This window comes from Salvelinus alpinus, chromosome 24 (genome assembly GCF_045679555.1).
Source record: "Salvelinus alpinus chromosome 24, SLU_Salpinus.1, whole genome shotgun sequence".
Taxonomy (NCBI): Eukaryota; Metazoa; Chordata; class Actinopteri; order Salmoniformes; family Salmonidae; genus Salvelinus; species Salvelinus alpinus.
Window position 1 is genome coordinate 32,232,776 of NC_092109.1, and position 26,621 is coordinate 32,259,396.

At 45.2% G+C, this 26,621-nt stretch overlaps 2 protein-coding genes and 1 non-coding gene across 6 annotated transcripts; 1 reads left to right on the forward strand and 2 right to left on the reverse strand.

Moving 5' to 3' along the window:
* The first annotated feature begins 5,376 nt into the window (after positions 1 to 5,376).
* LOC139552647 (cell division cycle protein 23 homolog) lies at positions 5,377 to 15,628 on the forward strand. 2 transcript variants are annotated; one of them, XM_071364561.1, is made up of 16 exons: positions 5,377 to 5,584; positions 5,843 to 5,915; positions 6,038 to 6,175; positions 6,358 to 6,400; positions 6,523 to 6,628; positions 7,629 to 7,761; positions 7,915 to 8,092; positions 8,187 to 8,284; positions 8,368 to 8,449; positions 8,678 to 8,831; positions 10,538 to 10,657; positions 10,785 to 10,860; positions 10,975 to 11,036; positions 11,127 to 11,205; positions 13,791 to 13,825; positions 14,543 to 14,662. In XM_071364561.1, the coding sequence occupies exons 1-15, from the start codon at positions 5,478 to 5,480 to the stop codon at positions 13,794 to 13,796; spliced, it is 1,455 nt and encodes a 484-aa protein (XP_071220662.1). In that variant the 5' UTR covers positions 5,377 to 5,477; the 3' UTR covers positions 13,797 to 13,825; positions 14,543 to 14,662. The 2 variants fall into 2 exon arrangements, with proteins under 2 accessions (XP_071220662.1, XP_071220661.1); XM_071364560.1 differs by lacking the exon at positions 13,791 to 13,825 and adding an exon at positions 14,820 to 15,628 and having other exon boundaries at positions 5,382 to 5,584.
* Positions 15,244 to 25,751, reverse strand: LOC139552646 (kinesin-like protein KIF20A). 3 transcript variants are annotated; one of them, XM_071364557.1, is made up of 17 exons: positions 25,612 to 25,751; positions 24,328 to 24,521; positions 19,874 to 19,999; positions 19,647 to 19,766; positions 19,402 to 19,540; positions 19,096 to 19,271; positions 18,903 to 19,002; positions 18,503 to 18,715; positions 18,201 to 18,387; positions 17,905 to 18,048; positions 17,629 to 17,797; positions 17,381 to 17,527; positions 17,058 to 17,300; positions 16,731 to 16,953; positions 16,532 to 16,623; positions 16,283 to 16,420; positions 15,244 to 16,050 (listed from the first exon to the last, which is right to left on the reverse strand). In XM_071364557.1, the coding sequence occupies exons 2-17, from the start codon at positions 24,505 to 24,507 to the stop codon at positions 15,694 to 15,696; spliced, it is 2,754 nt and encodes a 917-aa protein (XP_071220658.1). In that variant the 5' UTR covers positions 24,508 to 24,521; positions 25,612 to 25,751; the 3' UTR covers positions 15,244 to 15,693. The 3 variants fall into 3 exon arrangements, with proteins under 3 accessions (XP_071220658.1, XP_071220660.1, XP_071220659.1); XM_071364559.1 differs by having other exon boundaries at positions 24,328 to 24,510; positions 25,612 to 25,731; XM_071364558.1 differs by having other exon boundaries at positions 24,328 to 24,548; positions 25,612 to 25,725.
* A 788-nt stretch (positions 25,752 to 26,539) lies between these two features.
* On the reverse strand, positions 26,540 to 26,612 carry trnaa-agc (transfer RNA alanine (anticodon AGC)). The gene has a single exon. It is a non-coding gene; the product is annotated as a tRNA-Ala (tRNA).
* Positions 26,613 to 26,621: the final 9 nt, after the last annotated feature.

Here is a 26,621-nt window from a genome sequence, read left to right on the forward strand (position 1 = left end):
TCCTTATTGTAACCACCAGACAACCTCTAAGCTACATGGCCATCTGTGAGCAGCCTATCAAAACCCACAGTCCTCAACAAGGGACCAAAACAAGGGATTATATCACATTACAGGAAATAATAACCTTGGGGTGTTGACTGAGCTATTCCATATGTGAGATGCATTTACTGGAAAAGTGAATGTATTATATCAGTGATATACTCCATTGATACCTAACCCCCATCATATTTTTCATTTTAGGTTTACCATTGGATGTTTTTCCCTGTTAAAACTCAATCACACTTCTCCTGCAACTACACCCCATCCAACCAACCCCCCACTTGTCCCAGGGGGCACATTAATCACATGCCCTAAATACGGCCCCCTTCCCTCCATGCCGCCCTCTCTGGCTGCCTCCATACCTAGACATTAAACATCTGTCTCAGTCATTATCCCCTGCCTGACACCTCTCTGGAATACGTCATACAGCACCTTGTCATAAAGGATGTGTCGACTACCTGTCACCAAGTGGGTGTGTGTCATTATTCACATTTGCGTGTATACTCTTCAAAATAAAATGGCTACAACCACACAATAGAACAGAGACAAGTGTTGTGTTTGGAAACAATAGTTCAGTCAGTCAGTCAGTCAGTCAGTCAGTCAGTCAGTCAGTCAGTCAGTCAGTCAGTCTGCAGGCCAGGCTCGGTCTCTGTCTCTGTGGTGCAGCCAGGGGCTCAGGTGGTGGCTGCCCTAATGAGGCCAAGCTTTTGGCTGCTATCCTCAGTCCAAAGTGACGACATCATCACCGCCTCATTACAGGGTCCTGCACCCGGCCTCTCAGGTCTGGCTGAGATGGACTGTGCTGATACAGTAGGATCTCACACACTCATACACAAACACATTGACAATGCTCAGAGACGTGGTGGCATAGAATATACTGTATACTTTGTGCCCTCTCCCCCCACACTGCCAGAAGAGAAGAGCTGAGGATACAGAGCTACATTAGATGAGAACGGGAAGAAAAATTGGATCTGAAATGAAAGAGAATTGGGAGGTGTAATAAAGGCGAGTACAACTGAGAGATACTGTGAGAAGGTGGAGGTGGCAGGGGAGGTTACCTCCGTGTACACAGCTTTAGGACCCATGGTGCAGGGCTCTGTGGAGCACATCAGAGAGCAGGGCACGGCGAGTACAACTGAGAGATACTGTGAGAAGGTGGAGGTGGCAGGGGAGGTTACCTCCGTGTACACAGCTTTAGGACCCATGGTGCAGGGCTCTGTGGAGCACATCAGAGAGCATGGCACATCAGTGGCACACTGTCCCTTTTAATTACGCAGCAATCTGTCTCAGCAACTCCTTCACGCAGTTCACTGCTCTACCTGCAGGGCACAAGTGTGTGTGTGTGTTTGTGTGAGATAGAAGGATAAATTGAGAGAGAAAGAGAGAGGAGGAAGGGAAGAAGGAAGCGGAAGGGTGGAGGAGGAGGAGGAAGAGAGGGATGGGGCAAATAACCTGTCTTATTGTGCCTCGTTCAACCTGCTCAGTGAGCCATGTGGTTGCACTTGTAAACTCTCTGGCAATACTTGATTACCTTGTCAGTATTAAAATGGCTTTTGAACTAGAGAGAGAGAGAGAGAGAAGCAACTGAGGGGATGTGTACTGAGAAAAAACTCAAAACAGAGAAAAGGGGTGTGCTCTGCTCTCTGCTTTTTTTTTTATATGTCTATAGAGAGATAGCCAATGGCCAATACAAATGTGTCTATCGAGAGATAGCCAGTAGCCAATAAAAATGTGTCTATACAGAGATAGCCAGTAGCCAATAAAAATGTGTCTATAGAGAGATAGCCAGATGCCAATACAAATGTGTCTATAGAGAGATAGCCAATAGCCAATAAAAATGTGTCTATAGCAGTGGCAATTTTAGCATGTAAATCTTGGTGGGGGAAAAGAAAAAGATTAAAAACAATACATTAATTGCACAAACTGTTCTACATAAAGCTGTCCCAACAGCAGTCCCAACACCTTACCACTGCTACAACTGGCTATCAGCGGAGCCTTGTCTGGCAGCAAAACAGTTCATTCAGCCTCATTTACTGCATTTAAAAAAAACATAGCTTATATGGCTGACTTGCTTAAACAAATGTGGTTTCTACTGACAATTGAGATGTACAAACTATGGCATAAGAGGATGACAAGCGGATAAGAGGCTATCCATAATTTCAATTAAGACATTAATGCGACGACGGACGTAGTCAATATAACTATTTGTTCAGCACTTTTGAAATGTACAGCAACAGAATTCAGAATATGGGTTGTTCTTACAGTATACTGCTATCAGTAGCACTGTCAAAGCTGTACAAAACAAGTCTGCAAACAAGCACACACCGGCCAGGAACGATGTGTTTACAATACCGCGTTGGTGAAAATAGTCCAAATGATTAGGGTGAGGCACATGACCTACTAACAGCTTACTACACAACATAAGTATTACTTTCTTAGCTACAGGATACATATCTCTCTGGCATCATACATCATTTATGAAGCAGCACAAGACATTGTTGGACTCACGTTGTTGTGATGTGCTTGAACAGGAAAGTGGCGCAGCGGTCCTTCGTGGGCAAATTTTGTCATCAAAGAGAAAGATGCCGGATTTACAATTCGGAGTTGAATGACCGTTCAAAGCGTATTTCCCAGTTTGAGCTGTTTATTCCCGACTTCCCAGCTGCAATGCTTGCAGTTAGCCACTGTCACCAATTCCTTACAAACCACTCATTGTTGAAATTGCGATCTCCAAATTGTTGTGGAATGTTTATGTCCAATGGCCGATGAGCTCCGATATGTTTAATCTATATTTTCTCTTCATTATTTATCTTCATATGACAAGGATTTTTTAAATTTTACCTTTATTTAATGAGGCAAGTCAGTTAAGAACAAATTCTTATTTTCAATGACAGCCTAGGAACAGTGGGTTAACTGCCTTGTTCAGGGGCAGAATGAAAGATTTTTACCTTGTCAGCTCGGGGATTCGATCTTGCAACCTTTCAGTTACTAGTCCAACACTGTAACCACTAGGCTACCTGCCACCCCGATTAAAAATGATTTGCCAGTAGACTTAATTCATGATGATGACTGCTAGCTAAGATTGTGAAAGTAAGTTGACATGATCAGTCCAATCAAAGCTACAGTACATATAAGTGATGACCTTGTGCCTTCTTGGAAGGGCACTTCTAATGTAACTCTATGGCAGCACCCAAAGGGCTCACATTCTTGATGTCTACCCTTACTGAAGGTGGGTGACATAGTGTCCCCATGAGTGATAGAATACCGAGCCAATCACGGTGCAATGCTGAGCCAATCATGGTGCAATGCTCCTATTTTCTGCTGGTCTGCCCCACCACCACAGAAAGCACTGAGCTAGGCTGAAACACCTGTATTTTGGAGCTGCCTGTTTGTATGTGGCTTTATTAACTCAATTATATATTCCTTTTTTTGACATTGTTTGCAAACTGATATATGACACGTATTAATGCCAAAATAACATGCAAAACAGGCAAAAAATACATATACATATATTTTTCAAAAAGCCCCACCTGCCCTGAATGACGGGCCACCACTGTTCTGTAGAGAGATAGCCAATTGGCAAGAAAAATGTGTCTATAGAGAGATAGCCAATTGGCAAGAAAAATGTGTCTATAGAGAGATAGCCAATAAAAATTTCCACGAAAAGATAGCCAATAGCCAATAAAAATGTGTCTATAGAGATAGCCAATAAAAAGGGTTGCATGCACATGCAGCACAACATATTTAATAATTAGTAGGTCTATCAAACATGTCAGTCACTCTTTCTTTCTTTCTTTCTTTCTTTCTTTCTTTCTTTCTTTCTTTCTTTCTTTCTTTCTTTCTTCCTGTCTGTACAAGGGTAGAGTAGTATGGTCCCAGCTGTTGTCTGTCCTCCCCAGCTCTCCCAGAGGAGGCTCCCAGGTAGAACCATACCGCTGCCACATGCCCCAACCCCAGGATCTGTGCTCCACATAGCAAACTACAGATTAGCAGCATGAGACACAGTGGGCAAAACACACTCATACAAGCTGTTATCATAGCAACAGTCTGTTCAGAAAGTGACAACGGCAAGGATGTTTTGCGTCATGTTTGAGCCTAAATACATTATGATCTCGTTCAGTCAGCAATGTTGAGATGGCAAGTTGTGAAGGGACAATTCATATGTACAATTCTGAAGGCACAGCATGAACAGGCACAACAGGAGTATGTGTACCTTGCCATTTAAGCTCTCTGTCCTCAATGCAAGGTCCAATCAATGTGTCAAGGCACATGTACTGGCACATTGATATCCACTTGATTTGAGGACAGTAAAGGTACATGTTGTGCCTGTCAGATGCTTGCCACTGTGAATTTTACATATGATTTGGCCCTTCACAACATGCCATTTCAACATGGCTGGGACATAAGGGTTAGTGTAGAGGGTAAACTGGGATTTTGTGAGTGGTACCTCAATTGCTTGCTGTTTGTCAGTAGCTAGGTTTCCATCCAATTGGTGACAAATTTTCATGCAAATATTCTAAAATCTGCATAAATAAAATATGCGCATTTTCCCACCAGAGATGTGTTTCCATTAAATTGACCTGTTGCCTATAAAAGTATGTGCTTGATGACATAGTCCACATAAAAATGACTTTTGCAGTTCAATTCAAATGTACCAAATAAAACATATAAGTTAACTGGGTTTCCATCTATATTGATGGTTTTGTAATAAAACATTTTGCGTTATATAGCGAATGTTTCTATTCTGGTATTGACATGTGGGCTCTAGACAACAGTTTGCAGATACAGTGCATGTGTAGCCAACATGTTGAGATTATTATGGACAAATATTCGTTTTATTTGTCAAATGGCAGCCAAGCATCGATCATCATAAGACCCTCGATATTTTTTGGAAAGGAGCATCAAGCTCATCACTGCACTTTCACCACCCTGTGAAGTCCATCATAATGTATTTAATCTGTAGCCTAATAAAGGGCATGCTTTCCCAAATCGTAGTGGGAGGACCATACATGTCATCCCGTGACTCAAAATGTACTTTGATATTATCAATATTTGTCCATAAAATCTTTGTTTTGTCAACATTTGGAAAATTTACAGACAAATGTGCTGTATCCATCAGGCCTGTCCAAAAAAAATGTATTCTACATACTGGAAACCTAATTAGCTGTCTTGACAGTACTGTAGCAAAATGCATCGTGTTCTGTGGTACAGGCTGCCACCTTCTGGATAATTTTTGAACTGCATTGTAATTGATTTCCATCTCACTTAAAAATATTTAGGTAGCCTATTCTTAGAAGACTTCAACTCATTTCTAAAACTTTGTTACATTATAAAGAATAATTTCAGGTAAACAGCTGAAAAGCTATTGCTATAAATCGATTAGCCCTAATGCTGTCCAATCGCTTGTGTTTTTATGACGTACAATCAAGGTATGAAAAATGGCGGCCTTGTGTAGTGAGTTTGGCGATTTAGTTCAAATAAAAAAACAGCTGATCTCTGTGATATCGCTTTGTAAAGAAAGAGGACTTGTACATAGCGTGAAATGGTAAGAAGCTCTATTCTTGATCATTGTATTTATTTCAGTGAAGAATAGCTTCAGTTGGTGAACTCACAGTTGTTAGCTAGCTTGCTAATGCTAGCTAGCTAGCTAACGATTAACTTGCAAGTCTTGTCAAATCTAGCCTGTTTTTTTCAGACCGGTTCAGGCTCTTATTTTCTTAATACAGGTTCGTATTGAAGTTGATAAAACATTGCGTTAACTACGTCAGTGATATCACCGATGGTTGTGTGACATTTATTTTAGGGCTTCAGAGTTGGCATTTGCCTTGGAACCCCTTCCCAAGAATGAATTACCTCCATCGGCAACTTTTACTGAGGTTTGTGGCTAAAGATAATATTTTCCTTGTTAATGCATGAACAAGTTGCTTATGTTTTTGAATTGGAGGCCATTTGAGTGATATGTACAATCTCTGTTACCTCTCTGTCATCCTGGTTGTAGGAGGATGCTCAGGACCTGGATGCTCTTGGCCTGGCCAAGTCCTACTTTGACCTGAAAGAGTATGACCGTGCTGCCTACTTCCTTCGCGGTTGCCGCAGCCAGAAAGCATACTTCCTGTACATGTACTCTCGCTATCTGGTGAGATGGTGTTTCAGCATTCACAGCAACATCACCTCTAGAAATCTAGTTGTCACAATGGGAATAGAGACAATACAATTGTCCTGAATACTTGCAACTCCTCAATGGCGGCCATCCAATGTAGCCTGTCATTTCAGGGATGTTGTCAAATTCTGACACTGATCTGTTTCCTTGGTTTCCAGTCTGGAGAAAAGAAGAAAGATGATGAGACTGTGGACAGCTTGGGTGAGGAGCTAAGCTTTCTATGCCACCAAATAAAAGCATCAATGCCACCTAAATCAAAATGTGTCTCAGGACAGAGTTCAATGTCTTGATTGGTTGTTTTTGCCTGCTGTGATTGGCTGCAGGGCCTCTGGAGAAAGGTCAGGTGCGTAACGAGGCTCTGCGGGAGCTGAGGGTGGAGCTGAGTAAGAAGCACAGTGCTGGAGAGCTGGACGGATTCACTCTGTACCTGTAAGCACCTTGCACTATCACACACACTCAAATCAAAATAAAATGTCATTTGTCACATGTGCTGACTACAACAGGTGTAGACCTTACAGTGAAATGCTTACTTACAAGCCCTTAACCAACAATGCTTTAAAAATGTAAATAAGTGTTAAGTAAAAAAAGAAAATGAAAGTAACCAATAATTAAACAGCAGCAGTAAAATAACAAGTGAGGCTATATACAGAGGATACCGGTACAGAGTCAGTGTGCAGGGGCACCGGTTAGTTGAGGTAATATGCACATGTAGGCAGAGTTAAAGTGACTATGCATAGATTATAAACAGAGAGTAGCAGCAGAGTAAAAGAGGGGTCTGGGTAGCCCTTTGATTAGCTGTTCAGGAGTCTTGTGGCTTGAGGGGTAGAAGCTGTTAAGAAGCCTTTTGGACCTTGACTTGTCGCTCCGGTACCGTTTGCCGTGCGGTAGCAGAGAGAACAGTCTATGACTAGGGTGGCTGGAGTCTTTGACAATTTTTAGGGCCTTCCTCTGACACGGCATGATATAGAGGTCCTGGATGGCAGGAAGATTGGCCCCAGTGATGTACTGGGCCGTACGCACTACCCTCTGTAGTGCCTTGCAGTCGGAGGCCGAGTAGTTTCCATACCAGGCAGTGATGCAACCAGTCAGGATCTGAGGACCCATGCAAAACCTTTTCAGTTTCCTGAGGGGGAATAGGCTTTGTCGTGCCCTCTTCACAACTGTCTTAGTGTGCTTGGACCATTCTAGTTTGTTGGTGATGTGAACACCAAGGAACTTGAAGCTCTCAACCTGCTCCCCTGCAGCCCTGTCGATGAGAATGGGGGCGTGCTCGGTCCTCTTTTTCCTGTAGTCCACAATCATCTCCTTTGTCTTGATCACATTGAGGGAGAGGTTGTTGTCCTGGCACCCCACGGCCAGGTCTTTGACAACCTCCCCCATATACGTGTACAGTGAGTCTTTAACCTCACAAACCTGCGCGTGTGTGCAGGTATGGGGTGGTTCTGCGGAAGCTGGATCTACTGAAGGAGGCGGTAGATGTGTTTGTGGAGGCGACCCATGCCTTACCTCTACACTGGGGAGCGTGGCTGGAGCTCTGTAACCTCATCACCAACATTGACATGGTAATACACACACACACACACACACACACAACTCACACAGATAATTTCTCCTCTGTACCCACTACAGTAGTTCCCAGATCTACTGGACTACATTACATGTCAATGAATTTATATAGAATATTACAATGATATACTTGTGGCTCCTCTCATCAGCTGAAGTCCCTGTCTCTGCCAGACTGCTGGATCAGAGACTTCTTCATGGCCCACATGTACACAGAGCTGCAGATGATCAAAGAGGCCCTGCAGAAATACCAGAGTCTGATTGAGTCCGGCTTCTCCAAGAGCACGTATATCATCTCACAGATTGCTGTGGCCTACCACAACATCCGAGGTCTGTCAAGTCAATAAAGTAATATGAAGAAACATTCTGCTAGGTATTTTCTTTCCTCTATTCAGTTTCACACCTATGCTTTTCTTTGTCATAGATATTGACCAGGCTCTGGCTCTGTTCAATGAGTTGCGGGAGCAGGATCCCTTTCGCATTGAGAACATGGACACGTTCTCCAACCTGCTATACGTCCGTGTGAGACCCCACTTACTTGACTGTCTCCATCTGTCGGGCTTCGTCTTTATGAACATGTCTGACTGTCTGTTGTGTTTCCACAGAGCATGAAGCCAGAGCTCAGCTACCTGGCCCACAACCTGGTGGAGATAGACAAGTACAGGGTAGAAACCTGCTGTGTCATCGGTAAGGATTCTGCCATTACACAGCTAAACAGGACTGAAAAAAAAAAGCAGGATGGGAAAACCACACCTCTTCTCAAGTCAAAGCCGGACATAAACCCACTTACCAGAACTCTTTACTATGTTCAGTAATCACAGACAGACCTTTCATGACTTAAGAAGTACAACCAACTCTACCTACAAGTGATATGTTATGTTTTTAACCAGTGCATTCTGTCTGTCCTGTGTGTAGGTAACTACTACAGCCTGCGGTCGCAACATGAAAAGGCAGCGCTGTACTTCCAGAGGGCTCTGAAGCTGAACCCTCGCTGCCTGGGGGCCTGGACTCTGATGGGCCACGAGTACATGGAGATGAAGAACACCTCCGCTGCCATCCAGGCCTACAGGTCAGACTGACACTCCACTCTGGCCCGCTGCCATCCAGGCCTACAGGTCAGACTGACACTCCACTATGGCCCGCTGCCATCCAGGCCTACAGGTCAGACTGACACTCCACTATGGCCCGCTGCCATCCAGGTCTACAGGTCAGACTGACACTCCACTCTGGCCCGCTGCCATCCAGACCTACAGGTCAGACTGACACTCCACTCTGGCCCGCTGCCATCCAGACCTACAGGTCAGACTGACACTCCACTCTGGCCCGCTGCCATCCAGACCTACAGGTCAGACTGACACTCCACTCTGGCCCGCTGCCATCCAGACCTACAGGTCAGACTGACACTCCACTCTGGCCCGCTGCCATCCAGACCTACAGGTCAGACTGACACTCCACTCTGGCCCGCTGCCATCCAGACCTACAGGTCAGACTGACACTCCACTCTGGCCCGCTGCCATCCAGACCTACAGGTCAGACTGACACTCCACTCTGGCCCGCTGCCATCCAGACCTACAGGTCAGACTGACACTCCACTCTGGCCCGCTGCCATCCAGACCTACAGGTCAGACTGACACTCCACTCTGGCCCGCTGCCATCCAGACCTACAGGTCAGACTGACACTCCACTCTGGCCCGCTGCCATCCAGACCTACAGGTCAGACTGACACTCCACTCTGGCCCGCTGCCATCCAGACCTACAGGTCAGACTGACACTCCACTCTGGCCCGCTGCCATCCAGACCTACAGGTCAGACTGACACTCCACTATGGCCCGCTGCCATCCAGGTCTACAGGTCAGACTGACACTCCACTATGGCCCGCTGCCATCCAGGCCAACAGGTCAGACTGACACTCCACTATGGCCCGCTGCCATCCAGGCCTACAGGTCAGACTGACACTCCACTCTGGCCCGCTGCCATCCAGACCTACAGGTCAGACTGACACTCCACTATGGCCCGCTGCCATCCAGGCCTACAGGTCAGACTGACACTCCACTATGGCCCGCTGCCATCCAGGCCAACAGGTCAGACTGACACTCCACTATGGCCCGCTGCCATCCAGGCCTACAGGTCAGACTGACACTCCACTATGGCCCGCTGCCATCCAGGCCTACAGGTCAGACTGACACTCCACTATGGCCCGCTGCCATCCAGGCCAACAGGTCAGACTGACACTCCACTATGGCCCGCTGCCATCCAGGCCTACAGGTCAGACTGACACTCCACTATGGCCCTCTGCCATCCAGACCTACAGGTCAGACTGACACTCCACTATGGCCCGCTGCCATCCAGGCCTACAGGTCAGACTGACACTCCACTATGGCCCGCTGCCATCCAGGCCTACAGGTCAGACTGACACTCCACTATGGCCCGCTGCCATCCAGGCCTACAGGTCAGACTGACACTCCACTATGGCATGGCTTAGAGCTGGGACAATAAACCAAAAATTATGGATACTGACCGAACCAGTCATTTATCGAGGACATTTTACTGATATCGATAGTAACGATAAGTAGTTTTTACTTGAGAAATGTGAAGTTTGCTAGGGCTATTTCAAACAGGACAATTTATAGCTACAACATTCAAAATAGTAGTGGTTTTAAGGGTAATATAAAGAAATAACTGGTGCACACCACACTGGCATTGCTGATCCTATGGGTCTGAGAGAGTTGTGCTCCATGGTTTTCTATTTCTGTGTATGTTTTCTTTGTTGATCAGGCACGCTATAGAAGTGAACAAACGAGACTACCGTGCCTGGTATGGCCTGGGACAGACCTATGAGATCCTCAAGATGCCATTCTATTGTCTTTACTACTATCGAAAGGCCCACCAGCTCAGGTGTGTGTTTGAGTAAAAACCAAGGTAGAGGGTTCTGTTGTCAGTGGGTGCTTGGTATCATGTAGTAAAGTCTATTACCAAATCCTTACATACTGTAGTGTGAATGACGTGTCACTGTGGCCCTCAGGCCCAATGACTCTCGTATGCTGGTTGCTTTGGGAGAGAGCTACGAGAAACTCTCACAACACGTTGAGGCAAAGAAGGTTAGCAACAGCAGCATTCTCTCTGCCATTATTTTTCATTTTCCTGTAGATTTTAATGTAATATTTGAACCACTGCTGTGATCTGTCATTTTTCTATTCTTCCTTTTTGTCCAGTGTTACTGGAGGGCATACTCTGTGGGGGACGTGGAGAGAATGGCTCTACTGAAACTGGCAAAGTATGGACATCAAAGCATGTATATGTGTGGGTCCACTTAATGCTGTGTTGAGACTTTTTTATATTCCCTAATACATATGTATGTTGACAGACTTCACGAGCAGCTTAATGAGTCTGACGATGCGGCCCAGTGTTACATCATCTACATCCAAGACATCTTCTCCTGTGGGGTGAGCAACCCAACGGTCCTCTGTGTGTGTGTTTCATTTTTATATATATATATTATTATTTAAAAACATAAATAAATAAATATATATATATATATATATTATACGTTTGGACACAGCTATTCATTCAAGGGTTTTTCTTAATTTTTATGATTTTCTACATTGTAGAATAATAGTGAAGACATCAAAACTAAGAAATAACACAGATGGAATCATGTAGTAACCAAAAAAAGTGTTAAATAAATCAAAATATATTTTATATTCTTCAAAGTAGCCTTGACAGCTTTGCACACTCTTGGCATTCTCTCAACCAGCTTCATGAGGAATGCTTTTCCAATAGTCTTGAAGGAGTTCCCACATATGCTTAGCACTTGTTGACTGCTTTTCTGTCACTCTGCGGTCCAACTCATCCCAAACCATCTCAATTGGGTTGAGGTCAGGTGATTATGGATGCCAGGTCATCTGATGCAGCACTCCATCACTCTTCTTATTGGTCAAATAGTCCTTACACAGCCTGGAGGTGTGTTTTGGGTCATTGTCCTGTTGAAAAACGAATTATAGTCCCACTAAGCGCAAACCAGATGGGATGGTGTATTGCTGCAGAATGCTGTGGTAGCCATGCTGGTTAAGTGTGTCTTGAATTCTAAATAAATCACAGACAGTATCACCAGCAAAACACCACCTCCTTCATGCTTCACGGTGGGAACCACCCATGCGGAGATCATCCGTTCACCTACTCTGCTTCTCACAAAGACTTGGCAATTGGATCCAAAAATCGCAAATTTGGACTCATCCAGACCAAAGTACAGATTTCTACCGGTATAATGTCCATTGCTTGTGCTTCTTGGCCCAAGTGAGTCTTCTTATTATTGGTGTCCTTTAGTAGTGATTTCTTTGCAGCAAAGCGACCATGAAGGCCTGATTCACGCAGTCTCTTCTGAACAGTTGATGTTGAGATGTCTGTTACTTGAACTCTGTGAAGCATTTATTTGGGCTGCATTTTCTGAGGCTAGTAACAAATGAACTTATCCTCTGCAGCAGAGGTAACTCTGTCTTCCTTTCCTGTGGTGGTCCTCATGAGAGACAGATTTATCATAGAGCTTGATAGTTTTTGTGACTGCACTTGAAGAAACTTTAAAAGTTCTTGAAATTTTCTGGATTGACTGACCTTCATGTCTTAAAGTAATGATGGGCTGTCGTTTCTCTTTGCTTATTTGAGCTGTTCTTGCCATAATTTGGACTTGGTCTTTTACCAAACACTTTTTGGGTTACTACATGATTCCATATGTGTATTTTTTTTATTTTGATGTTGTCACTATTATTCTACAATGCAGAAAATAGTAGAAATAAAGAAAAACCCTTGAATGAGTAGGTCTGTCTAAACTTTTGTCTGGTACTGTATGTAAATGTGATATTTCAATTTTTTTAAATTGTTATTATGAGGGTTTTGTGTGTAGATTGATGAGGGGGAAAAAACTATTTAATACATTTTAGAATAAGGCTGTAATGTAACAAAGTGGAAAAAGTCAAGGGGTCTGAGTACTTTCCGAATGCACTGTATCTGTTTTACAGTTTAGAAATTGAAGGACTTTATGTATTTAGTCACCCCATTTGAAGTTGTCATAAGTATTTGGACAAATTCACTTAGTGTTTTAAGTATGGTATTTGGTCACATTCCTAGAATGCAATGGCTACATTATATTAAACTAGTGGCTCTACAAGCTTGTTGGATGCATTTGCACATTGTTTTGGATGATGTTGTGCCCAATAGAAATTAATGGTAAAAATGTATTGTCATTTCGAAGTAACTTTTATTGTAAATAAGAATAGAATGTTTCTGAACACTTCTACATTTTAATGTGGATACTACCAGGATTGTGGATAATCATGAATGAATTGTGAATAATGATAGGTGAGAAAGTTACAGAGATATAAATATCATACCCCCAAGAAAAACATCCCGTTATTGGTTATGGTGAGAGGTTAGCATGTTTTGGGGGCATTATCTTTGCATCTGTAGCCAGGTTTGTGCGTGATGACGTAGTGCACATAAAAATGACTTTTGCGGTTAAATTTCAATGTACCGAATAAAAAAAAAAGTTAAATGGGTTTCCATCGCATTTACAACTCTGATTTTGTCACACAAAATGTTGCGTTTATATAGCCCACTCTGTGCCCACTCTGGTCTTGGCATGTTGTGCTCTAGCCAACAGCTCGCAAAGTAGGGTAGGCTACCTACATGATGAGATTTTTATGGGAAAAAAAGAGTGAGATTATTTGTCAAACAGCAGCCAAGCATTGATCATCATGTCACCAGAATAAGACCCTCTATTTATTGGAAGGAGCATCAAGCTCCTCACTGTGCACTTTCACCACCCTGTGAAGTTTCTAAGTTAATTTATCTGGAATCTAATAAACGTTATGCTTTCCAGGGTCGTAGTGGGAGGATCACACTCCATATTGCGTGACAGACACAAAAAGATCCCTCCTTGTCTAGTGTCTTTAATTTTGTCGACATTTGGAAAGTTTTCCCGACATTTTGCTGTTTCCATGCCTGTCATGACTCTTTATTTTTCTTTTTTTATCAGATGTAGTTCAAGCTCAAAGGTTGGATGGAAACCTGGTCAGTAACTTTCTCACTCATCATGATTATCCGTAATCATGGTAGCATCCACATTGTGACATAACATTTTATTTGAAGTGTTGAGAAACATATTTTATTCTTATTTAGAATAAAAGTTACTGCAAAATGACACATTTACCATTCATTTCTATTGGTCACAACATAATCAAAAACAGCAAAGTGCAAATGCAAGTTTGTAGTCGCAAGCTTAATGTAGTCATTGCGTGCTAGGAATATGGGACCAAATCTAAACTTCTTACAATTTTATTCACAATAGGTGAATTTGTCCAAATATTTATGCCTTCAAATAGGGCGACTAGATACAAAGTACTTTAATTTCTAAACGGTAAAACATATGTATGAAAATACCCTCTAATAAAAGATAACATTGTGTACTGTCAATTCATATAAAACATTTTATCTCAAATCCAAAATGCTGGAGTATTGAGCCAAATTGTTATGTGGGTTATTGTATAGGTATGTTTTAAGGAATGTTTGTACCATTGAGTTAGTCTCTAGGACCAGTCCCCCTGTGTCGGCACAGCTGGGGGCATATTCATTATGCCGATTCTGTAGCATAATGTTTATTCAAACAGAGATCTACCTGACTTTGTTCAATGGAAACTCGTTTTGCTCAGTTTGCTTCCTCAACTGTAAACGGTTTCCATAATGCACCTGGAGTTAGTGAAAAGTTTGTGTGCATATCTGTGCTTACAGGAGCAGCTGGAGCATGCAGAGGTGAGCACGGCCCTGCGTTACCTTGGCCAGTACTACTTCAAGAACAAACTTTATGATGAGGCTTCACTGTGTGCACAACGCTGCTGTGACTACAATGACGTAAGCACTGCCTCCAGTTGAACTGTTGTTCATGGGGGGAAAAAGTGTCCATCTTATCAAAATATCTACTGCTTGTCCGGTACAGCTAAAGTGTCAGTCCTGTTGGAGTTACACCAGATTTATTTATGGTGCTGATTGCTTTGGTGTCCCTCTACAGGCTCGTGAGGAAGGCAAGGCTCTACTCAGACAGATCTCCCAGGTCAGAGACCATATGGAGGCCTCCTCCACAGACCTATTTGGACCGCTGTCTTCCAACAACACCCCTGTTAGGAGGGTGTCTCCCCTCGATCTGTCCTCCTTCTCCCCCTGACACACCACCCCACTGGCTAGCTGAAAGCTCTGCATCACTGACTAATGGGACAATCTCATCTCTGCCTTATATCCTGTTGGTTCCATATACAGTTATGGTGAATTAGTACTTAATGCCATATCGAGGGAGACTGAATGTCTACCCTTATACATAATGTAAATATTTGTATGTTTACATGTTGGTACAGCAGTTGCCACCCTACTTTTTAATATGAAAGAATTCTCAGAACCATTGACAGTTGAGTGTCATTAAATCAATGGAAACTGCATGCTAATGTTACTTAGAATGCATTTTTATTATAAATTTTACTGTTGCACCAAAGTATATTGAAAGACTGGACAAACATTGAAAGCAAAACCTTTACATTAGAGAATTCAATTGAAACCATGTCTAATAGTAACAACTCTTACAGCACTTTAGCAGGGAGGTAATATGGGCATCAGTCCTCATTCAACCAGAATCTCAAATGTTACCCTGCATTTTGACAAACATTTATTCTCAGATCAGAAACTGAAAAGTTGTAGCATTGTGTTTAATACTCAGGTATACCAGAGTCCACTACAAAAACAACTTTTGCATTCCTAAGGAAGATAGCTTAGCCGTGCAGATACTGTAGTAACACTTGAAATAAAAAGGCATTAAACAATTGCAAAATAGTACAGATTTACAATTTGGTTTGCATAACGGTAGAGGATAAAATCAGGATGACTTTTAGTTCAAGTCAGCATTTGGTAACCCTGTACCTGCCAGAGGGGCCGGGACTTGGGGGAGGGGACTGTTGGCGGGAGCGAAGGATCCGTGAGTAGGGTGTGGTTTGAGGTTCACGGGGGCGTCCCTGTTGTCCGTTTCGTGACGGGGTGTGTTGTGGGAAAAGGGAGCGGAAGAAGTGTCGTTTCTCTGGGGGCTGGTTCTCAGCGTTGCCTGCTGCCCCACAGCCCCTCTTCTGACAGGAGCCGGGAGTAGCAGAGGCCGAGCCACAGGGGGGCATCTGACCCATCTGGGCCAGGGTCTCCGCCTTCCTCCTCAGGTCAGCCTTGACCAGCAGCAGGCCGTTCTGTAGTTCTACCAGGGTCTGGTCCTGAGGGAAAGGAGTAGACAGGGTGAGGGTTGGACAGGGTTCTCTTCTTTACACTTGGGGGGGGGGGGGGGCTACGAAGTCTACCTCCCAGATTCAGTTGAATAAATGCTTTTTCAAAGTGACAGAAACACACTAACTAGTAGCAGCCCTCCCCTGCCTCGGATCACTAAGAACAAAGTGTTCCCCTCCCCTGCCTAGGAATTAAGTCCTATTGAATTCTATAGATGTGTACCTGTTTGGCCAGTGTGTGGTCTGCAGCAGTGAGCGCATGGCGCAGCCTCTCCCCACCAGTGTTACGGCAGCATGCCCTCTCTCCAGACTGCAGGTTCAGACCCAGCCTCTGCAGGTCCAGACGCAACTGACGCAGGTTCTGCAGCAGAGGCACAAACATGTTAAAATCCCAGCAATGGATATAATGTTTAATACAAAAAGGTACGGGGGTAATGTGAGAGGAGACTACGCCACTGGCTGGAGTACCAACCCTCTGGCCCTCCCCCAGCTTGCGGTCGGCAGCGTTGGTCAGGGCGTCGGAGTGCTCTGGTGGTGTGAGCTGCCCCTGGACGCGCCTCAGTTCTGGAAGAGAGTTACAGTTATAAAGACCCATGTCATTTGCCAATCAATCATCTAGACTTCCCTCGTTCCCACACTCCCGATTGTCCTGGTCCTCCCTCTTCTCTTACCTTGTGTTTTCTCCAGCAGCTCGGCACGACACTGGTCCAGTTCAGCCCTCACTCTGCTCAGCTCTCCTGTGGTTGTGGAGGCCAGGCGCTGGGAGCGACGGGGCGTGGGACCCTCAGCCTCTCCTAGGGGTGGGAAGAGGGGGAGTGGGGCTGGCTCTGCTAGGGACACACCTCCCTTTTTCTCCAGGGCTGCAGACAGTGCCTCAATCTGTTCATCACGCTCCTAGGATGGGAGGGAAGGAATCAACCATCTGTAGCATAGAACACTCTATTCTAAACCCACTGAAAGACCCGATAACTTAATCTACAGACTGTCCTATCCCTCACCTCTATTTCCTGGTTGTAGTATCTCTTGAGGCTTTTCTGCAGGTTGTTGATCTTGTCCTCAAACCTCTCCTCCATCAGAGCCTTCTCTGTCTCCAGGGTCTGGCTGAAGTCCTTCTCCATGCCAGAGATGACCTCCATCATCTCAGAGAACACCTGCTCTCTGACGGTGGCCTCCAGCACCTCATTCTCTTCCCGCTGCCTCTGCACCTCCCTCTTCAGTACCTCGATGGCCCGCAGCAGAGCCTGAACACAGCACAGACCCAGTCAGTCACCGAGGTTCAACACACACAAGTTGACATTTCATTGTGGGACGGAGGGCATACATCTGAATCAAACATGGTGATGTCCCCATCTTCATCACTGTCCTCGTCTTCCTCAATCAGAGTGCTGTCATTGGAGTGAGGCTGGGGCTCCCGCAGCAGGGACAGGATGTAGGCCACCCGGGTTTTAGTGGACGGCCCATGGACCAGCTGAGAGAGGAGACCGATGACAGAGGTCACAACCACACCCACTGAATATTTCTCTGAAACCAAGGCTGTATTATTAACTGCAAGGTGAGAGCTGTTTGTACCTGTGTGGCGATGGCAGAGAACTTGAGGGCCTGTAGGGTCTCGTCGTAGGTGGAGGCACAGGGGTTGATGTTGACCACCATGCTGGAGCGCCCGCGGCCGCAGAAGAAGCCCTGGAGAACCCGGGTCAGTTTACTGTCTCTGAACGGCACCACCTGAGGGGGTCGCGACCTGTAGGGACAGGAGAACGTGTCATCTGGACAGTACAATGCTGGGATACATTTCATTTACCAGCATGTGATGAATTCCTCTTGTTTAGATGTGTGTGTGTGGCCTACTTGTTGTTCTGGTTGTGCCTCAGAGCAGCGATACAGCGGCCCAGGGTGTGGAGGGAGGTGTTGATATTGTTGGCCTCCTTCATCCTCTCCTCGTTGCGCTGGTCTTTACAACGCTCTGAGCCAGCCAGGTCACAGACAGACAGCCTAGTGGGACAGAATCACTATTCTACTAATGCTAGGTCACAGACAGCCTAGTGGGACAGAATCACTACTACTACTACCACCAATGTCAGATCATACAGAACACTCAGTATAAGACAGTGGGTTGGAGAATGAGAAGCCTGGATGGGACGTACTCGCTGACATGTGTGGCCTGGCCCTGGTCAGCCTCTGGGTGGACGTGCAGGATCCGGGTGGAGAAGATGCTGTGGCTGCGACTGGAGTTGTGGTTGAGGTGAGTGCTGGCAAAGCTCTGGTTCCTCCGGCCAGCCCTGAGCACTCTCCAAGCCTCCTCTGCACTGCGGACCTGCACCCAGGTGAGATCTGCACAACACAAAAACAAAGGTCAGTAATGTGAAACTACAATGAAAAACATTAAGACTATCTACATATTAGATATTATCTACAAGCATGTTTTCTTAGTGAATGTGAGCGTTACCCTTGACGTAAGGGTTCCCCTGCTTGTCATCACTCAGCCGCAGGATGGCCCTCTTCTTAGGCTGCAGGCAGGGCGGAGCCTCAAGCAGGTCGTACAGGAACTCATTGTAGATCTCATAGAAGGACACCCACACAGAGAACTGAACCCCCTCCTCCAGCTCCTCCCCTCCGCTGTGAGACAGGCTGTCTGGCTCCAGACACACACTGTCAGAGTCTGCTGGGAGACAAGGGCGTGTTGAGCAGTGACCACTCAACCTCCAGGATTATACTCTACATACTACTACCAATGCCTATATAATAAAGCAGCTGTGTAAATGCTGTATAGGTCTAACTCTAGACTTGGCTTCAGTGTCCACCAGGCGTCAGAGAGCAGAGTCATGTTACAGTCTGAATGCCCTCACCCTCTAGCTGGGTGGCGATGTGGCTGGTTATGGAGTGTCCACCGATGCCGCTGTCCCAGGTACTAGTGCCACCTCGCATCCGAGAAGTCATGCCATCCTCCTGTGATAGAGAAGACACAGGAAGAGGAACGTGGCATCATGTGACTTAGTTGACAAATGATTCCAGAGTGATTTGTGCTCCTGTTTCCCTCACCTCTTTGAGCAGAGAGTCTCTGCGGATCTCCTCAGCCCGGACCTCACCGGCATCCAGCTGGCGTACCTCCTGGTAGAGGACAGGCTTGAGGTCCATGGCCCCGTAGAGACGGCCCTGCAACTTCCTGAACAAAGACACCAAGGCCCGGGGCAGGAGGCCCGCCTCACGACCCACTCCTACAGGGGAAAGGTCACGTCAGTACTTTGTGGTACCCATCTCCGCTGTATACTTAGCAAACAGCTAAACCAAGATAGTGGAAATGTCTAGCTTTCTGTGGTTACTTGGTGACAACCAATCCTATCTCACCCTGAATGGTGTAGGTCTTGCCAGAGTTGGTGACACCATATGTGTAGAGGAGCCGACTCTCTCCACGAAGCACGTCTCTCACCATCTCCTTCATGGTGCTCTCGAAGAAGTCCTGCTGTTTGGTCTCTGGACCAAAGATCTAGAGGTACATATGAAAAGACATCTGTGATCTGTGTATATTATAATGTGGTACGTGTCATAGTAGAGTTATCTCTCAGGTCTTGTGTGAAGGTCATACTGTTTACCTGTGAGAAGCTGAACTTGTGCATGCTCTGGGTGACTCCCCTCTCTGCACTCTTCATGTTCTGGGAGTCTTTGGGGGCTTTGAGCATCAGACTCTCTTCGTTTTGCACACACACACAGCCCTGAAATGAGAAGAGGGGAAATAACACCCGTCTCACAAGTACTTCAAAGTTGACATGGAGAATAGGATGGGACGATAATAGGATGGAATTTATAGTGCAGATCGTACCTGTTCCTCTCCTCTTTCCTTCTCTACCTCAGTCAGGGGGCGGATACGCAGAAACACCTTCACTTTGTCAGTGTTCCCCTCACCATCGCTGCCTTGTCTGATCACCCCAGGCTTTGCCAATGCTTTCTGAATATTAGAGGACAGAAAGTGGTGATAGTACTGTTGTTCTGTGATGAACAGCATTGTTGAACATTTTCATACTATAGGCCTATCACTGACCCCCTTCTGTAAATCAGCTACACACTTAGAACGTTCCAATGGAAATCTGTGTTTTTGGCGCAAAATGTTTATGAATGAACAAATGACAAGCAAAAAATGTCACAGAGGATTGATAGGTCAGTTAGAGGGAGTAGTCCTAAGCCAACAGCTTGTGTAACATCTGACCAGAAAATAAAGCATTCACGTTTGTGTGAAATAAAGCACTTGTGAAAAGATGGCCCGTCTCATTGCTTTGTGACAAATCACTGGAGGGCGTCGCAACCAATAAATAACTGTCTAGAGTCTACCCTAATGCCCATTGCAAAGAAAATGACAGTCTGGGAAAACTGAAACACTGTCCAACTTCACTGTCTTCAAAAAGAGTTGTATCAAGTGTTGCAGAAGAGTCAGTGGTGAAAGGTGTGTCTAAATAAGCCGTGACCACAATGTAGTGTTGTGCTACATATTCTTTATTTAACCAGGTAGGCTAGTTGAGAACAAGTTCTCAAGTCCAAGATAAAGCAAAGCAGTGTGACAGAAACAACACAGTTACACATGGAATAAACAAATGTCCAGTCAATAACACAATTGGAAAAAAAGAAAGTCTATATACAGTGTGTGCAAATGGCATGAGGTGGTAAGGCAATAAATAGGCCATAGTGGCGAAGTAATTACAATTTAGCAAATTAACACTGGAGTGATAGATGTGCAGAAGATGATGTGTAAGTAGTGATACAGGTGTGCAAAAGAGCAGCAAAGTAAATAAAAACAAACATGGGGATGAGGTAGGTAGATTGGGTGGGTTATTTACAGATGGACTATGTACAGCTGCAGCGATCGGTTAGCTGCTCAGATAGCTGATGTTTAAAGTTAGTGAGGGAAATGTAAGTCTCCAACGATTTTTGCAATTCGTTCCAGTCACTGGCAGCAGAGAACTGGAAGGAAAGGCGGCCAAAAGGTGTTGGCTTTGGGGATGACCAGTGAGATATACCTGCTGGAGCGCGTGCTACGGGTGGGTGTTGTTATTGTGACCAGTGAGCTGAGATAAGGCGGAACCTTACCTAGCATAGACTTAGATGACCTGGAGCCAGTGGGTCTGGCGACGAATATGTAGCGAGGGCCAGCCGACTACAGCATACAGGTGGCAGTGGTGGGTGGTATACGGCGCTTTGGTAACAAAATGGATGGCACTGTGATAGACTACATCCAATTTGCTGAGTAGAGTATTGGTAGCTATTTTGTAGATGACATCGCCGAAGTCAAGGATCGGTAGGATAGTCAGTTTTACTAGGGTAAGTTTGGCGGCGTAAGTGGAGGCGGCTTTGTTGTGGAATAGAAAGCCGATTCTAGATTTGATTTTGGATTGGAGATGTTTGTTATGAGCCTGGAAGGAGAGTTTACAGTCTAGCCAGACACCTACGTATTTGTAGTTGTCCACGTATTCTAGGTCAGAACCGTCCAGAGCAGTGATGCTAGTCGGGCGGGCGGGTGTGGGTTGAAAAGCATGCATTTGGTTTTGCTAGCGTTTAAGAGCAGTTGGAGGCCACAGAAGGAGTGTTGTATGGCATTGAGGCTCGTTTGGAGGTAAGTTAAGTGTCCAAAGAATGGCCAGATGTATACAGAATGGTGTCGTCTGCGTAGAGGTGGATCAGGGAATCACCCGCAGCAAGAGCGACATCGTTGATATATACAGAGAAAAGAGTCGGCCCGAGAATTGAACCCTGTGGTACCCCCATAGACTGCCAGAGGTCTGGACAACAGGCCCTCCAATTTGACACACTGAACTCTATCTGAGAAGTAGTTGGTGAACCAGGCGAGGCAGTCATTTGAGAAACCAAGGCTGTTGAGTCTGCCGATAAGAATACGGTGATTGACAGAGTCGAAAGCATTGGCCAGGTCGATGAAGACGGCTGCGCAGTACTGTCTTTTATCGACGGCGGTTATGATATCGTTTAGTACCTTGAGCGTGGCTGAGTGGCACCCGTGACCAGCTCGGAAACCGGATTGCACAGCGGAGAAGGTACGGTGGGATTCGAAATGGTCAGTGATCTGTTTATTAACTTGACTTTCAAAGACTTTAGAAAGGCAGGGCAGGATGGACATAGATCTGTAACAGTTTTGGGTCTAGAGTGTCACCCCCTTTTGAAGAGGGGGATGACCGTGGCAGCTTTCCAATCTTTAGGGATCTCGGACGAAACGAAAGAGGTTGAACAGACTGGTATTAGGGGTTGCAACAATGGCGGCAGATACATTTAGAAATAGAGGGTCCAGATTGTCTAGCCCAGCTGATTTGTATGGGTCCAGGTTTTGTAGCTCTTTCAGAACATCTGCGATCTGGATTTGGGTGAAGGAGAAGCTGGGGAGGCTTGGGAAAGTAGCTGCGAGGGGTGTGGAGCTGTTGGCCGGGGTTGGGGTAGCCAGGAGGAAAGTATGGCCAGCCGTAGAGATGCTTATTGAAATGTTCGATTATCATGGATTTATCGGTGGTGACCGTGTCGCCTAGCCTCAGTGCAGTGGGCAGCTGGGAGGAAGTGCTCTTGTTCTCCATGGACTTTAGTGTCCCAAAACTTTTTGGAGTTAGAGCTACAGGATGCACATTTGTTTTGAAAAGCTAGCCTTTGCTTTCCTGACTGACTGTGTGTATTGGTTCCTGACTTCCCTGAACAGTTGCATATCGTGGGGACTATTCGATGCTATTGCAGTCCGCAACAGGATGTTTTTGTGCTGGTCAAAGGCAGTCAGTTCTGGAGTGAACCAAGGGCTATATCTGTTCCTGGTTCTACATTTTTTGAAAGGGGCATGCTTATTTAAGATGGTGAGGAAATTACTTTTAAAGAACGACCAGGCATCCTCGACTGACGGGATGAGGTCAATATCCTTCCAGGATACCTGGGCCAGGTCGATTAGAAAGGCCTGCTCGCAGAAGTGTTTTAGGGAGTGTTTGACAGTGATGAGGGGTGGTCGTTTGACCGCGGACCCATAGCGGATGCAGGCAATAAGGCAGTGATCGCTGAGATCCTGATTGAAAACAGCAGAGGTATTTGGAGGGAAAGTTGGTCAGGATAATATCTATGAGGGTGCCCATGTTTACGGATTTAGGGTTGTACCTGGTGGGTTCCTTTATAATTTGTGTGTGATTGAGGGCATCTAGCTTAGATTGTAGTACTGTTGGGGTGTTAAACATATCCCAGTTTAGGTCACCTAACAGAACGAACTCTGAAGATAGATGGGGGACAATGAATTTACATATGGTGTCCAGGGCACAGCTGGGAGCTGATGGGGGTCTTTAACAGGCGGCAACAGTGAGAGACTTATTTCTGGAGAGATGAATTCTTAAGCGTGTCTGAGTCCCTTGCCTCCCTGGGTCTGGCCGCCATCACCGAGCATGCCTGCGTCCCTTGCCTCCCTAGGTCTGGCCTGGGCCTACGCAGAGGCAAATCCACATGGGGCGAGAGGAACACACCGTCTGAAAACCAGCTCAGATGCCGGGTCGACAGGTGCCCTCCCAGGTGGATTAAAATTAGAAGCTCGGACTGTTTGGGCATAGACCTGGAAAGTATGACAGAACTTTGCAAGCTATCTCTGCAGTAGATTGCAACTCCTCCCCCTTTGCCAGTTCTATCTTGACGGAAAATGTTGTAGTTGGGTATGGAAATCACAGAATTTTTGGTGGTCTTCCTAAGCCAGGATTCAGACATGGCAAGGACATCAGAGTTGGCAGAGTGTACTAAAGCAGTGAGTAAAACAAATTTAGGGAGGAGGCTTCTGATAACATGCATGAAACCAAGGCTTTTTCGATTACAGAAGTCAACAAATGAGTGCCTGGGGACACGCAGGGCCTGGGTTAGCCTCCACATCACCCGTGGAACAGAATGAGGGTACGGCTAAAGGCTAGCAAAACTGGTCGTCTAGTGCGTTGGGGACAGAGAATAAAAGGAGCAGATTTCTGGGCGTGGTAGAATTGATTCAGGGCATAATGTGCAGATGGGTGGGGTGCGGGTACAGTGGAGGTAAGCCCAGGCACTGAGTGATGATAGAGGTTGCATCTCTGGACACGCTGGTTATACTGGGTAAGGTCACCACATGTGTGGGAGGTGGGACAAAGGAGGGCGCCGCAGTAAACTAAAACAATGATAATTATCCTATTAACATTACATTCACTGATAAACAAGTACTGGTAGGCCTGTAATAAAGGAACCTTAAATATGTGTCTCAAGTGCAGAGTGTTATGAGTTCAGTCAGAGCTAAGGCCTCACCTCTCTGATGGATGGCCGAGGTTCTAGTCCAGGGGAGATGATGGAGAGCTCAGGCAGAGTCACTTCGTTCAGTCGTCCTACCAGGCCGCCGATGTCAGCTGCCGTGGATTCAAACACAGCCATGCCCCCCTCCTCCTCTTCAGACAGGACTCCACACGGAGATGCCATAGACAACGCCATAACCTGTTGGGTGACTGAATTGAGATTCTGGGATCACAGAGCTGTCAAGAGTGAGTGAAATCTACATCAACACGTTTTCCAGGTTTATTAAAATAACTTTCATATGTAGAAAAGGGAGGAAGGGAAGCGCTGCTAAGGTACACAGTAGTAGGTTCTGGTAGACAGAAGGAGCTGTTTGGTAAAAGGGGTAAATTGGTCATCAAAAAGAAAGGAGGACCAAGGCACTTAATGTAATTAAAATGCCTTTATTTGTAAGGCATTTTAATTATATGAAGAGTGCCTTGGTCCTCCTTTCTTTTTGACATCATTCATATGTATTTTACATTTTAGTCATTTAAAAACTTACAGTAATGATTGCATACATTTTAAGCATTTTTTCATACTAGTCCCCCATGGGAATCTAACCCACAACCCTGGGGCGTTATACTCTACTAACTGAGCTACACGGGACTATGTTTGTAACGTGTTACATGTAGGCAAGGGAACCTTGGATGACTCGAGGGGCCATAAGTCAAGTTTGCTGGTCTGCAAAACACTGGTGTTTATTCTAGAGGGTTAACTAGCCCAGTTTGTTTTCAGATCTAAAAGTGGTTTAAAGTACAAAGTCCCACCTCACGTGTTAGATTCATTCACTTCTATGCCTCAATCCCAAATGAAATTATGCCATTACTGATATTTTTAGACATCTGAATTCATTAGCTACAGGGCTGCTGCTCCAATGTTGAAAACGTGGCCAAAACTTTTGAACCAACATAAAGCAACCCATTGGCTGGCTTGGTGATTGGCAGGTACACGCAAACAGACTGACTGCTTTGTTTAGCTAAACTGCCCCGGTAACTAACAGTTACCTAGCAAATCGTTTCTTAATTAAAATGTCTTGCATGTAATTTACAAAAGAAAAGAAAATACATTTGTAACGCGCTTTTCATTGTACAATAATAATCTCAAATGCACTAACGTTACCTAGCAAGCGCCGATTAACGTTAGCAAAAACAAGATAACTTAGCTGGCTAACGTTCGCCATTTATCTAGCAAAGGTATTTCGCTTCAGGTAACGTTAGTTTCATCAAGTGAATGCTCTAATTCTAAAGTAAATCCAATTACCTCGTCAGTCGCGGTGCGTTATCTTCGTAAATGCAACCTCCCCAAAAACGACCCTTTTAATAAACAGAAACAACTTGCTCTATCTAGCCATGAAATGATACCTGACGATGCCCCTTGTTTTGTGCATAGACACTTCCCTCAAAGGCGTCCACTGAATCAACCAATTCAAACATCGCGCTTCACGTGCACAACCAATCACAGGATAAAGGTTACGCAGACGCCACACAGACATTGACCAATAGGAAGCTCGTAGCTACAGACAAATTTCTAGTCTAGAGGAATGCGAATTTAGAAAGTGTTCATTTGATCATTTGAATGCTTTAGTTAGTTACGTGTGTGTTATTGTATATCTACAAATGTTCTAATACTGTTATCTAGGAAAATGCCATTGCATGGTCCATTAGTCTGTTCTGGGTCCGGGAAACTAGCCCTATACATCTGTGGGGGGCTGCTGACAAACCAGTGACTGTGATTACAGAGCAAGCATACTGTGAGTACAGGGATGGGATTATCCCATTTCTGCCATAAGAGTAGCGATTCAGGTTTGAACAGAAAACTTGAACCAGGCAGGCAGCATCCCTGTAGGCAAAGAATAAGCACACAGACGTCAATGTCCTGACTCCCGACCTCTTGGTAGAATACATGTTTGTTTTTTCCCTTTTTTTTTGTAACAGGGCGTTCCATTGAGACCAGGTCTCTTTTGCAAGGGAGCCCTGCATTTTACAATTACACAACAAATAACACAGGAAATACACCAGAAAATAATAATACAAAGAGAATACAGAAAAATAAAGCACACTCAGGAAAAACAATAACATTTCTCAGCAAACTGGTTTTCAACATACAGAGAGCAATTAAAATAAATCCAAATCCAAACGGTGTTTCATCAATACAATATTTTTTTGTTGTTGTAAATTTACAAAACAGTTGGAGGATGCGGGCATCGATCCCGCTACCTCTCGCATGCTAAGCGAGCGCTCTACCATTTGAGCTAATCCCCCGATATGTCA